The sequence below is a fragment of the Anolis sagrei genome, chromosome 4 (assembly GCF_037176765.1).
Source record: "Anolis sagrei isolate rAnoSag1 chromosome 4, rAnoSag1.mat, whole genome shotgun sequence".
Taxonomy (NCBI): Eukaryota; Metazoa; Chordata; class Lepidosauria; order Squamata; family Dactyloidae; genus Anolis; species Anolis sagrei.
Window position 1 is genome coordinate 33,653,912 of NC_090024.1, and position 13,514 is coordinate 33,667,425.

At 37.8% G+C, this 13,514-nt stretch overlaps 2 protein-coding genes across 4 annotated transcripts in view; both read right to left on the reverse strand.

The window, feature by feature from the left end:
• Positions 1-8,414, reverse strand: part of INTS8 (integrator complex subunit 8) — a 35,658-nt gene extending 27,244 nt beyond the window's left edge. Inside the window, exons 1-4 of the mRNA XM_067467343.1 lie at positions 8,353-8,414; positions 4,695-4,862; positions 3,069-3,243; positions 1,540-1,680 (exon numbers count right to left, since the gene is read on the reverse strand). Of these exons, the coding sequence (XP_067323444.1) occupies positions 1,540-1,680; positions 3,069-3,243; positions 4,695-4,824 (446 nt within the window). The 5' untranslated portion in view covers positions 4,825-4,862; positions 8,353-8,414. The remainder of the gene's footprint in view (positions 1-1,539; positions 1,681-3,068; positions 3,244-4,694; positions 4,863-8,352) is intronic.
• A 2,968-nt stretch (positions 8,415-11,382) lies between these two features.
• LOC132773507 (neural-cadherin-like) overlaps positions 11,383-13,514 on the reverse strand; it is a 54,020-nt gene continuing 51,888 nt past the window's right edge. Inside the window, exon 33 of one of the 3 annotated variants that reach the window (XM_060772753.2) lies at positions 11,383-12,547. In XM_060772753.2, coding sequence (XP_060628736.2) covers positions 12,146-12,547 — 402 coding nt within the window. In that variant the 3' untranslated portion in view covers positions 11,383-12,145. The remainder of the gene's footprint in view (positions 12,548-13,514) is intronic. The other 2 variants (XM_067467348.1, XM_067467350.1) reach the window with 2 other exon arrangements.

Genomic DNA, 13,514 nt, shown 5'->3' on the forward strand with positions numbered 1-13,514 from the left:
TTTAAAGTAAAAGTCTCTGCTACTGAAACAAAAGCAGAAACTGAAGTGTGTCACGCTTAATAACAAAAACATCTCAGGTAATAAAAATATCACAGACAAGTTAGCAAACTTAATTTTTAGTGATAAAAATATAGGCATATAGATGAAGCCAAGACAATGAAACTAAAACACATTAAAATGCAATAAAATCATGAAATAGTGTAATATTGTAATTCACAACACATATCAGAGATTAAATAGGCAAGATTTTAAACGCTTGAGAGAGTAAAAGATTCCCAATTAACACTATGGCAAAAACAGATTACTAGTAGAAAAAGTTTCATAAGAACAACATTGATCTTAAAAAATGTTTTAAAAAGAAGTATGACTAGAAAGCATTAACATACCATATATACCTGAGTATAAGCTGAGTTTTTCAGCCCTTTTTTTAGGCTGAAAAAGCCCCCTTTGGATTATACTCCAGTCAAGGTTATTTATTATTTTACTATGTTATTAATTATTATTATTATGTTTATTACATTTATATTTTACTCTATTCATTATTATTATTACATTTACATTATTTGACTAAATTATTATTACTTTTATTACTGTACTTTTATTATTTTACTCTATTATTACATTTTTCTACTCTATTTATTATTATTATTACATTTATTATTTTACGCTTTTATTACTGTTATTATTACATTTGTATTATTTTACTCTCTGGAAGGATACACAAATACATTTACATTGAATAAGATTGGAATAATGCTTTAATCAGAGTTTGACAGTTTGGCCTTAAATTACAGTTTTATGTAAATATTCAAAAACATTTAACCTACTGATGCCTCAATTAATATAATTTTATTGGCATCTATTTTTCTTTTGAAATTGGCCAGTAGCTGCTGCATTTCCCACCCGTGGAGTGAACTCAAGTCAATATGTTTTCCCAGTTTTTATGGTAAAATATATATTTGGCTTATATTCAGGTCAGCTTATGCTCGAGTATGTATGGTAATTAAAATCCAGGAGAATTAATCAGCAATAGCTCACATATCGATTTCACTAGTTTCAACTGCTTTCTTATTGTGGAAGAACAATGTTCAAGCTCACAGAGAAAGGGGTGCCCCTCACTTCAGCCATTTCTTTCCTAAAAACTGGATGCTATCTTCAAAAATCATAATCTAATCTACCAGGGTCTACAGGTAAACAGGAAAATGAGCCAAAAGTATGGCCTTCTCAAGCACAGTACTTTTGTATTCCTTAGATGTGTGGCAAGGAAAATGTGTGACACTTTTCCAAGAGTCATCTGGATGGTGCATAAATGCCCAGTTCGCAAAATGGCAATAATAGATATTGTACTCTAAGGTGGGGATATTTTATATAATTTTATTGATTTATGACTATTGGTTTAAATGTGAAAGAAAACACCTCTAAATTACAATTTTTGATTTTCTAAAAGCACATATTTAAATGACTAAGGATTCATTTAATCTTAATATTTCCAACTCTGCTGACCTAATGTAACTACAATCAAAACAATTAAGGCCTCACCATCTATTATAGAGTAGTATAGCCATTGCGGTGGTCGGAGGTACACTTGCGAGGTCCACATCCACATGTTTGGTTCCTGGGGGGACTTTGCTAATACACAGCAATTCGTTTAGCAGCATGTTCAATACAGGGACAGACAAGCTAAAAAAAAAAAGGCGATGATGAGTTTGTAATTCAAAACAGTTTCCCATTTTTTTCCCCTTCAACCACAACTGTCTCAGAAATACAGGTCTTGCAATTCAGATTTTAATTTCCCTATTCTGCCAATTCCTTATTTCCATTCTCCATGCATTCCTTATTCCCATTTTTATTGTACTTTTTAAACCAACACATTCTTTCTAGAAACAGTAAAGTTAAAAAACAAAGAAACCCACATCTATAATGGGAACGGAATTTTATTTTAAGTACTGAAAGCATAATTTAAAACTACCGTATATATTTGAGTATAAGCCAACCCAAACATAAGTCAAGTCACCCAATTTTACCTCAAAAATATGGGAAAATATATTGCCTCGAGTATAAGCCAAGGGTGAGAAATGCAGCAGCTGCTGGTAAATTTCAAAATAAAAATAGATGCCAATAAAATTACATTAATTGAGGCATGAGTAGGTTAAATGTTTTTGAATATTTACATAAAACTGTAATTTAAGATAAGACTGTCCAACTCTGATTAGAGCATTATTCTAACCTTTTTACTGTAAATGTGCTTAGGTATCCTTCCAATAATAATAAAGAGAGTAAAATAATAAATGTAATAAAAATAATAATGAAGGAAAATAATAAATGCAATCATGACAATAATAATAAAGTAAAATAATAAATGTAATATTAATAGAGTAAAATAATAAATGTAATGATAGTAATAATAAAGAGAGTAAAATAATAAATGCAATAAAAATAATAATGGAGTAAAATAATAAATGCAACAACAATAATAAAGTAAAATAATAAATGTAATACTAACAGAGTAAAATAATAAATGTAATGACAGTAATAATAAAGAGAGTAAAATAATAAATGTAAAAATGTAATAATAGAGTAAAATAATGGAAATGTAGTAATAACAGTAATAACAGAGTAAAATAATAAATGTATTAATAAAAATAGAGTAAAATAATAAATGTAATAATAATATTTTGAGTAAATGACCAGATATATATTTCTATGGATTGTTGTAATAATAATAGAGTAAAATAATAAATATAATAATAATAAAGTAAAATAATAAATGTAATAATAATAATAGTAATAATAATAATAATAACAAGAGTAAAATAATAAATAACTTTTGACTCGAGTATAAGCTGAGGGGGGCTTTTTCAACCTAAAAAAGGGCTGAAAAACTCGGCTTATACTCAAGTATATATGGTATTTACTTTTCCAAATTACTGCCCCAAAATCTGGTCCAAGAAAATTTGAAGGGCCACAAATTCTCCCCTGCTTTCATAGGAACTCTCTAAGGTTTTTTATTACATTTCTCCTGCATTTCTTTCGGAATATATAGCAATGACCAAGAAAGTGATCCATACCTTTTCTCCAGGACATCCAAATCCCACTTTAAATGTGCAGCAACCTTCAAGGCAAGTAATTTCAAAATACGGTTTCTCTTGTTATCAGGGGGAGGCTGAACCTGGTTCTGTTCATTCACTAAAGGTTTGGAAGCCTGTTCCAAAAACTGAACAATCAGTTGAACAGGTGACGGATCTAATAGGCAGAAGAGAGAGATTGTAATATTTGCATTCTCAGTGAAAATGTTACACGGGATGAAGGCAAACAAATACAACATGGCATACGCCCAGAAAACTCACAGCAACCCAAACATGTTTAATCTTCACTGCAATTGTAACTGTGCATTTATGCCCACAATGTGCAACAGAACACCCAGGTATAAAATCGAATATATGTTCAACAGGGAGGACATATGATGTGTATCTGCAAACGTATATTAAGGTATACATTGTACATTAAACTTTCAGTCTATGTACCTACACATAGGCTTGGCCTATAAACCCCTATACAGTTCTGGCCCAGCTTACTTGTCCGAACGTATCTCCTCCTACGGCCCACCTCGCAGTTTAAGATCGTCTGGGGAGGCCCTGCTCTCGGTCCCACCAGCTTCACAAATGCGTTTGGTGGGGACGAGGGACAGGGCCTTCTTGGTGATGGCCCCCTGCCTTTAGAACTCACTTCCCAGCGAGATTAGGTCTGCTTCATCCCTCCTGTCTTTCAGGAAGAAATTGAAATCATGGTTCTGGGACCAGGCTTTTGGACAGCAGGATAAGAGCACTTTTGATGCAGAATTGGACTGGAATGACTATATGGTTGACAATAATGCTTTTAGTTGTTTTTAATTTAATGTTCTTTTGTTTTAAATTGTTGTTATATTGTTGTATTTGTCTATATGTTGCGGCATCGAATTGTTGCCGAATGTAAGCCATCCTGAGAAGGATGGGGTAGAAATGTTGGAAATAATAATAATAATAATAATAATAATAAACACATGTAATTTTTGATATCTCCCTTCAGCTACAATCCAATGAATTTCAACCATATTTTACAAGTTTAATTGTATAATAGATTGCAGTTTCCTACACCTGCTGGATAGCAGACAATAAACATTTGCTCAATATGGTACAATAAAGGTCACCCAGCACTGTTAAGAAGACTCCTAATAATTTCAAAACAAAACAAACCAATCCTTTAGCTGCCATGACCACATCTTATAAAAAGTTAAATCACTCTTAAAGAAGCCATTCTACTTTTAAGATTCAAAGGTGTACAAATTACTGTCTCACCAACTAATGAAAGGCAAATGAAGTCAACCATCTGACATCCCTTGAGAAGAATACATCCATAATACTAGTTTCAACTTTGTGAAGGGGGCTTTACATGCTACACAAATATAGTGTTGTGATTCCACTTAAATTGGTACCAAATCTTGGGATTTAATATTTCAGGAGGCATATTTAGAATTCTCAGCCTGAAAGCTCAAGCGCCTCACCAAATTATAATCCTGAGATTCCATAGGAAGTTGCCATGATAAAGTGGAATTGTGTAGTGCAAAAGAATCCCAGTCCAGCTCTCTCCTCCTCTGCAGTGACAAATGACTGCAGATTAAAAAAAACCCCAGTATCTTAGATCAAAATATTACTGACCAGGAGCAATCTTTTTCAGATGCTTCTCTAGAAGAGACTCTTCCAGCAAAAACTCAAACCAGGAGGTCTGCGGGGGAGTGCAGGGTCGGCTAGAGGTGGCGGCCTCTCGGTCAGCAGCTTCTGCACTCATCTTCCTCTTTTAAATGTCTCCTTGTTTCTTTGAGATGCCTGTTGAGTGAGGAGCAGATGCTCTTGATTTTTGCTAGAAAGAAAAAGGCCCATTGGAACACAACTTATGCCTTTTATAGAATCAAAGAATTGTAGAATTGGAAAGGATCTCAGGGTCACCTAGTCCAATCCTATCCAGTATAGTAATGGAGGACAGTTTATTTATTTATTTATTTATTTATTTACAGTACTTATATTCCGCCCTTCTCACCCCGCAGGGGACTCAGCGCAGATTACAATGTACATATACATGGCAAACATTCAATTCCATAGACACACAACAACACATCTCTTCCTATGAACCATTGTGGCAATTAAGATCCTCCGGGGAAGCCCTGCTTTCTGTCCCACCATTGTCACAGGCACGATTGGTGGGGATGAGAGACAGGGCCTTCTTGGTGATTGCTCCCTGGCTATGGAACTCCCTTCCTGGTGAGATCAGGTCGGCCCCCTCTCTCCTGTCCTTTAGAAGGATGGTAGAAACTTGGCTGTGGGACCAAGCTTTCGGGACAGGGCAATAAAGCAGCAATAGGAAAGATTACCAGGCCAATTAGATTTGACATGGAGGACTAGGACGGTTTTAAATGGTGTATTTTAATATTTTGATAAATGTTTTTAATGTTTATGTATGTATATAAGAATGTGTGTCCCGGCATTGAATGTTTATATGCTGTACTCAACCCTGAGTCCCCTTCGGGATGAGAACTGCGGAATATAAATGTTTTAAATAAATAAATAAATAAATAAATAAATAAATATAGACAGACACCCAGAGGCTATTAACTTTCCAGCTTCTGGCCACCAGGGGAGCTGTCACTTCCTCATTCTTTCCATATTTGCATACTTCCTGGAGATTTTTTATGGCCTCGTAAATCAGTTAATTTACCCCCCCCCCCCCCACACACACACAAAGTGGTACCTAATTTTCCTACTTGACAGATGCAATTGTCTTTCAGGTTGCAAAGGTCAACAACAAACTACACAATTTTGGTTGGGAGCTCACTCCGACCTGGGCTGGTTTCGAACTCATGACCTTTAGGTCAATACAGATCTTTTAAATGCTTTTTAAATGCTTGTGTGTTACTGTTTATTGTTTATGTGATTTATATTAATTGTATTGTATTGACTGTTTTTGTTATTGCTTTTGTTATTGATGTACTGTGGGCTTGGCCTCATGGAAGCCTCACCGAGTCCTTTGGGGAGATGGTAGTGGGGTATAAATAAAGATTATTATTATTATTAATGCAGCAGACTCCCAGCCAGCTGCGCCACAGTCCCGGTGCTAAAGTTAAAACACCCCTGACAGATGGCCACCCAATCTCCATTTGTGGGGTTTGTTTACAAAAGGTATCAAATCCACACCAAAATTGAAAAATTAGTTATAGGTGGCAGCTTATTGTTGGTCAGGAGTAGAATATTACATAGAGATCAAAATTATCAAAACCTATAAAAAATTTAGTACAGGGAAAACTGAATTTTAGTGCAAAAGAATGCACATTTTATATATATATATATATATATATATATATATATATATATATATATATATGATTTCCGTAAAATTTTGTTCAGATGGAAACAAGCTCCACATTTAAAAACACACAGAACAGCTTCTCGTTAGAGCTCCCGGTGGCGCAGTGGGTTAAACCCCTGTTCTGGCAGGACTGAAGACCGACAGGTTGCAGGTTTGAATCCGGGAGAGTGCAGATGAGCTCCCTCTATCAGCTCCAGCTCCTCATGCGGGGACATGAGAGAAGCCTCCCATAAGGATGATAAAACATCAAAAACATCCGGGAGTCCCCTGGGCAATGTCCTTGCAGACAGCCAATTCTCTCACACCAGAATCAACTTGCAGTTTCTCAAGTCGCTCCTGACACAACAAAAAAAAACCCCTATGCTAATAATATAAATTGTATGTATATATATCTTGTAAGCCAATTCTCTCACACCAGAAGCGACTTGCAGTTTCTCAAGTCGCTCCTGACACAAAAAAACAACCCCTATGCTAATAATATATATTGTATGTATATATATCTTGTAAGCCAATTCTCTCACACCAGAAGCGACTTGCAGTTTCTCAAGTCGCTCCTGATATGAAAAAAAAGCTTCTCATTTTCACTGAGCTGTGCAGACAATAACAACAGAATGGGACTGGGTTGAAGCGCATTCCATATTTGACACTTTGGTTGAGACAACCTTACATCAAAACAATCAAACAACGATTCCCAAAATATACGCAACCTCACATCAACATCAATGAAACCTTCTGGAAAATGGCATTCATAACCGTTCGGAAAACACCATTTGGAGATCATAACTTTTAAAGAAAAGCACGACCTTTCAGAGAAGAGCAGCATAGAATCTTCTCTTGTGATATACAAGCAGATATAATTATGCAAGGCAATGGTTTCAGTTGTTAGACTGAATAACCTGTTATCTCTGATCTGTTAGGAAAACAAGAGATTTTGCTAGTGCATAAAAACAGTAAAGCTTTAGAAGTGTTAGGAATTGTGGGAGTTGAAGTCCAAAACACATGGAGGGCTCAAGTTTGCCCATGCCTGGTGTAAACCGTAATTTATAACTGAATAAATATTACCGTAATTTATAACTGAATAAATATTTCTCCAAAGTAAATATATTTACTTAGCCTCCAAACTGCATCCACTCTGGAGAATTAATGCAGTTCTACACCACTTTAACTTCCAAGAATCTAGGTTATGGGATGAAAGCACGACCTTTCAGAGAAGAGCCAAAAACCCATTAGAGCAGTGGTTCTCAACCTATGGGTCCCCAGATGTTTTGGCCTTCAACTCCCAGAAATACTAACAGCACTGGCTGGGATTTCTGGGAGTTGTAGGCCAAAACACCTGGGGACCCACAGGTTGAAAACCACTGCTTTAGAGTACAATCTTCTCTTGTGGTATACAACCAAATATCATTATGCAAGGCAATGGTTTCAGTTGTTAGACTGAATAACCTGTTATTCAGTCTAACAACTGAAAACAGAGATTTTGCTAGTGCATAAAAACAGTAAAGCTTTAGAAGTGTCAGGAATTGTGGGAGTTGAAGTCCAAAAGACATGGAGGGCTCAAGTTTGCCCATGCCTGCTATAAAGCGCAATTTATAACTGAATAAATATTTCTCCAAAGTAAATATATTTACTTAGCCTCCAAACTGCATCCACTCTGGAGAATTAATGCAGTTCTATACCGCTTTAACTTCCAAGAATCTTGGTGACGGGATTTGTAGTTTGGTGGGGGCACCAGCACTCTCTAGCAGAGAAGGCTGAAGGCCCTGCAAAACTGCAACTCCCAGAATTCACCATACTGAGCCATGGCGGTCAAAGTGGTGTCAAACCGCGTTGATTCTGCAGTGTAGATGCTCCCAACACACTAGTAGTAGTACCACCCCCACTTTTAACGCCTATGTTCAAAGTATCTTGTTCCCTCGCCCTCCCCCGCCCCAAATGAAGGCCAGGTAAAAGAAATACCTCCAATTCATTCACCTTCTCTTTTCCCCAGCTTCGAGTTCCCTTCCGCGCATGCGCCACTCCCCTCTTGCCCCTCCCAAAATGGCCGCCGTCGACGCCCCCTTCCCTTCTCTCCTCTTTCAGCACAGACGAAATGAATGCAACTGGGCTCACTTTTGCCCCGCCTCTTTGCCAGGTTCTGACCAATCATAACTCTTTGCCAGAGTCCGACCAATCATAAGGGGAATAGCAAACCAAGGACTCATGGGATTGGTCGAAGAGGTTGGGACGGGCTTGTATCTCTTTCCTCCCTGTATGTAAACTTTCTGGAGGCAAGGGAAGTCTGTAGAATGAATGCAGTTTGACACCACTTTAATGGTTGTGGCTGAAACCTATGGGATCCTGGGATTGGTGAGGAGCCAGTAGTCTGTGGCAAAGAAGGCTAAAGAAGAAAGCGAACTCTCAAGATTCATTTATCATTGAGCCATGGCAATTGAAGCGGTATCCAACTGCTCTAATTCTACAGTGTAGATGCACCCCAGGACTCTGAAAATCAATGTTCAGACTCCACTTAGTTATGATGATCTTGGGAAAGTCACACTCTCTCAGCCTCAAAGCCCATATATATATATATAGAGAGAGAGAGAGAGAGAGAGAGAGAATAATGTAATATAATAATTTGGGAGCCCCCAGTGGCGCAGTGGGTTAAAGCACTGAGCTGCTGAGCTTGTTGATCGAAAGGTCGCAGGTTCGATTCCGGGGAGCGGCGTGAGCTTCCGCTGTCAGCCCTAGCTTCTGCCAACCTAGCAGTTCGAAAACATGCAAATGTGAGTAGATCAATAGGTACTGCTCCGGCGGCAAGGTAAGGGCGCTCCATGCAGTCATGCCGACCACATGACCTTGGAGGTGTCTACGGACAACGCTGGCTCTTCGGCTTAGAAATGGAGATGAGCACCACACTCCAGAGTCAGACATGACTGGACTTAATGTCAGGGGACTACCTTTACCTTAATATAATAAATTATATATACATATCATACTTATAATGTAATGCAATATAATATTAATAATAATATGTTATAATTATATATTCATATTACATGTAATATTACTAATATTATTACAATATAATGGTATAGTACAATATAGTAATATTTAATACTGATATTGTACTATGTTGATAATATATATTGTATGAATATATATCTTGTAAGCTGCTCTGAGTCCCCTTCAGGGTGAGAAGGGCAGCATATAAATGTCATAAATAGTATATATGCGCATATATATGTGTGTGTATGTGCATGCACACACCTGAAGGGCCCAAGTTTGCCCATGCCTGATATATATGGTACAATTTTCAAAAGATGTATATGGGTAAGAAGGCCCAAAAATGAATTGTTTTAATGGTTTAATGTATTTGTTTACTATCTATATGATGGTAGGATGTCTGCCACAGATGTGGGTGAAACGTCAGAAGAGAATGCTTCTGGAATATAGCCATACAGCCAAACTCACAACAACCCAGTTATCATCATCATCATCATCATCATCATCCTGCTTTTTCTTTCCACAAAGGAGACTCAAAGTGGCTTACATTAAAAAACATTTCAATACAATCTTAAATCCACAAATATTAAACAAACATTAAAACATTCTTCTTTAGTTGCCTGGTTTGCCCAAATTGAAGTTTTAAAGGACAAGCCAAGTGATACTTTTAACGACTGGAAATTGTGTTTATGGATTTTTTTAAAACAAGAAATGTAACACTAATCTATAGTTATGGCTTCAAGTAATTCTATTAGGGTTTGCTGGATTTGCAATGTTATAATATTTTAATGTTCATTTCATTTAGGATTGATGGAGTCCATTTTTTGAGTCCCCCTCGGGGTGAGAAAAACGGTATACAAATACTGTAAATAAATAAATAAAATGTAGGAATGATTTGGTGTCGACATCAAGTTGAGTAGCCACTGCAATAGGAACTTGTGATAGGAAAGAGGAGAGAAATACCCAAGATGTAAGGTTTGAAAAATCAAAATGTACATTTATTGTTTCAGGAGAAATCCATTTTGGATAGAAAGGGAGATAAGACCAGGCATGGGCCAACTTGGGCCCTCCAGGTGTTTTGGACTTCAACTCCAGGTGTTTTTGGACTTCCGCTTAAGCGGCTGAGGGGGAAAAGGAAAGGGCCTGAAGCTGCTAGGAATGGTGGGAGTTGAAGGCCAAAACACCTGGAGGGCCCAAGTTGGCCCATGCCTGACATAGACAAAAGACGATCACCTACCCAGGTCAATCCAAAATGCTTGGTGCCAGAAGTGAAAAAGCTGAATATACAGTACATAATGAGATTTCTTGGAGATGGGATCCAAGTCTAAACATGAAATTCATTTATGTTTTATATACACAGAGCTTGAAAGTAAAACTACTCTGCACACATCCATTACGGTGACAACTCTCCCGAATATAACCGCAAAGTTGATTATGCAATATGCATGAAACGTGAATCTGAACTATGGAAACAGAGACTGCCAATTAAACAAGTATAAAAAGTATTTTACAGCATAGAAAAAATAGGTGTAATCTACCTAAGTAAGTTAAGATAGCAAAAATGTCAGTATTGACAGAATATTACTACAGATTCACACATTAGAAATTGTTTCAGAACTACATTTTCCCTCCAAAGCTACTTTGAAACAAGGTGACAAACATCCTTCTAGCTTTAGTTATACAATACACATAAAAACTTTAAAATTGTATCGTTCAAGGGAAGGCAAGATATACTGGTTCCGAATGGCCAATCACATTTTGGTGCCTCAAAGGTTAGCCCTGCTTCTGGGTATATTTGATCTGCTGATTCAGAAAATAATGGCACCAGTTTCCCCTTATCAGCTCGGGTTTTTGAGATGCAGAACAAATGCCCTATACCAGTTGCTATCTGCTCACCCATAAGGAGTCCCCAGTGGTGCAATGGGTTAAACCAGTGATTCCCAAAGTGGTGGGCGCTGCAGCCTTCCCGGGGGGGGGGGGGAGGTAATGGCCACAGGTGCATTTGGGGGTGATGAATAACTGTAGGGGGGGGGGGGTGAAATCATAAAAGAAAGAAGAGAAGCTTTCAAAAAATTAATTTCCAGGGGGTAGGCCAAATAAGTTTGGGAACCACACTGGGCTAAACCCTTGTGTGGCAGGACTGCTGACCAAAAGGTTGGGGGTTCAAATCCAGGGAGAGCTCCCATCTGTCAGCTCCAGCTTCCCATGCAGTGACATGAGAGAAGCCTCCCACAGGATGATAAACATCCGGGCATTGCCTGGGCAACATCCTTGCAACATGGCCAATTCTCTCTCACCAGAAGCGACTTGCAGTTTCTCAAGTTGCTCCTGACATGAAAATAAAACCCATGAGAAACTACGGCCCCTTCCACACAGCTGAATAAAATCCCACATTATCTGTTTTGATTGGAATATATGGCAGTGTGGACTCAGGTAACCCAGTTCAAAGCAGATATTGTGGGATTTTCTGCCTTGATATTCTGGGTTATATGGCTGTGTGGAAAGGGCCTCATGATAACTCTAAGAAATTAGACCCCATGGGGTCTATCCAATGCATTTTTTTGAACCAGCGCTTCAAATAACCCCAGGAACAGGTCAAAAAACCAAGACACTAAGGGGAAAAAAATGTCGGGCTGTTCCATTTTTGATAGGATAATGTGTTTGATGCTATCCAATGTATTAGAAATGTCTTTTCAGTAAACAACTAAAGCATGGTTTCCAAGGAGGAGGTTCCATCTCACAAGCAAAAATGTCATGACTTCATATTCTATAATTGTTCAGTTTGAAGTTCATGTAACTGTTTTAACTTCACAAACTCTGATCCCCATTCACTGAGGTTTTCATAATTTGAGTCTTGCTCTACACCGGACGTCTCTAAGGAACTCAGACTTCCAGTGGGAGAGCCCTGGCCCTCTGAGCAATAGAAATGCATGCTGTCTGTTGGAAGATGCTTCAAATCGCCATCTGCAGTCTGTATTCTTTGAGACATGCAACGCTTGAAGTCTAGGAAACTGGTATCCAATGAAGGAGTTTCTCTCAGGCATGCGGGGTTCCCATGAGGATTTATTTGTGATCCAGAATATGATCTGAGGACTGGAGCAGCCGTTCCCGAGGAAAACGGAGGTATGATTCGTACAGGTTTCTTTAGCGTGTCTAAATTATACACACTCTGAGTGTTGGGTATGGGAAGAAGAAGAAAAGAATCAACCATGTTGTATCAATAATAAAAATATAAATTCAAACATAATTTTATAGCACTTCTCCCTTCACAATTGCACCTGAGTGCACTGAAGGCAAGTCAATCTCCGTCTTGTTTTGCAAGGCATAGAAATGACAATTTCCCATACAGAAGAAAGGAATATCCTTACCATGAACAATGTACAATTTGGCAATGAAGGGTTTTTAACCTGACTCTACCGGGTACAAGTTCAATCCTCTATTTGTTGAACCAAAGTCATTTTCACCAATAGATAATCATAAAGAAGGTAAATTATCCCCTTTCCCCACTTGCCATCAATGTCACTTCATTCCAGAAGCATTCTCTCCTGACATTTCACCTGCATTTATGGCAGGCATGCTCAGAGGTTGTGAGGTCTGTTTGAAACTAGGAAAATTGGGTTTATATATTTGAGGAATGCCCAGGGTGAGGGAAAGAACTCTTGTCTGTTTGAAGTAGGTGTGAATGTAGCAATTGATCACCTTGATTAGCATTTAATAGCCTAGCAGTTTTCAGGGTCTGGCTTTTTACTGCCTGGGGGAATCCTTTGTTGGGAAGTGATTAGCTGGCCCTGATTGTTTCTTGTCTCGATTTCCCCTGTTTTTGGATAAGGATGCTTGTCATAGATGCAGGTGAAACATCAGGAGAGAATGCTTCTGGAACATGGCCATACATCCTGAAAAATTCACAACAACCCACTTCCACAGATATTTTTCCTACTGAAAGTTCCCAGAGTTTCCAGCCATTGGCATAAAACTTGCGCTAATAGTAGGAGGAAAAATCAGACTGGCAACTCGTACATTATAATGTATTTTTTTCCTTCACAAAAAGAAATAAAGTTCTTAAAAATGTTATTATAAGAAAAAAAAAGTTTTCCGAGATCCTTTGTGAGGGATTGGCTTTTGAATCTCCACTCCTA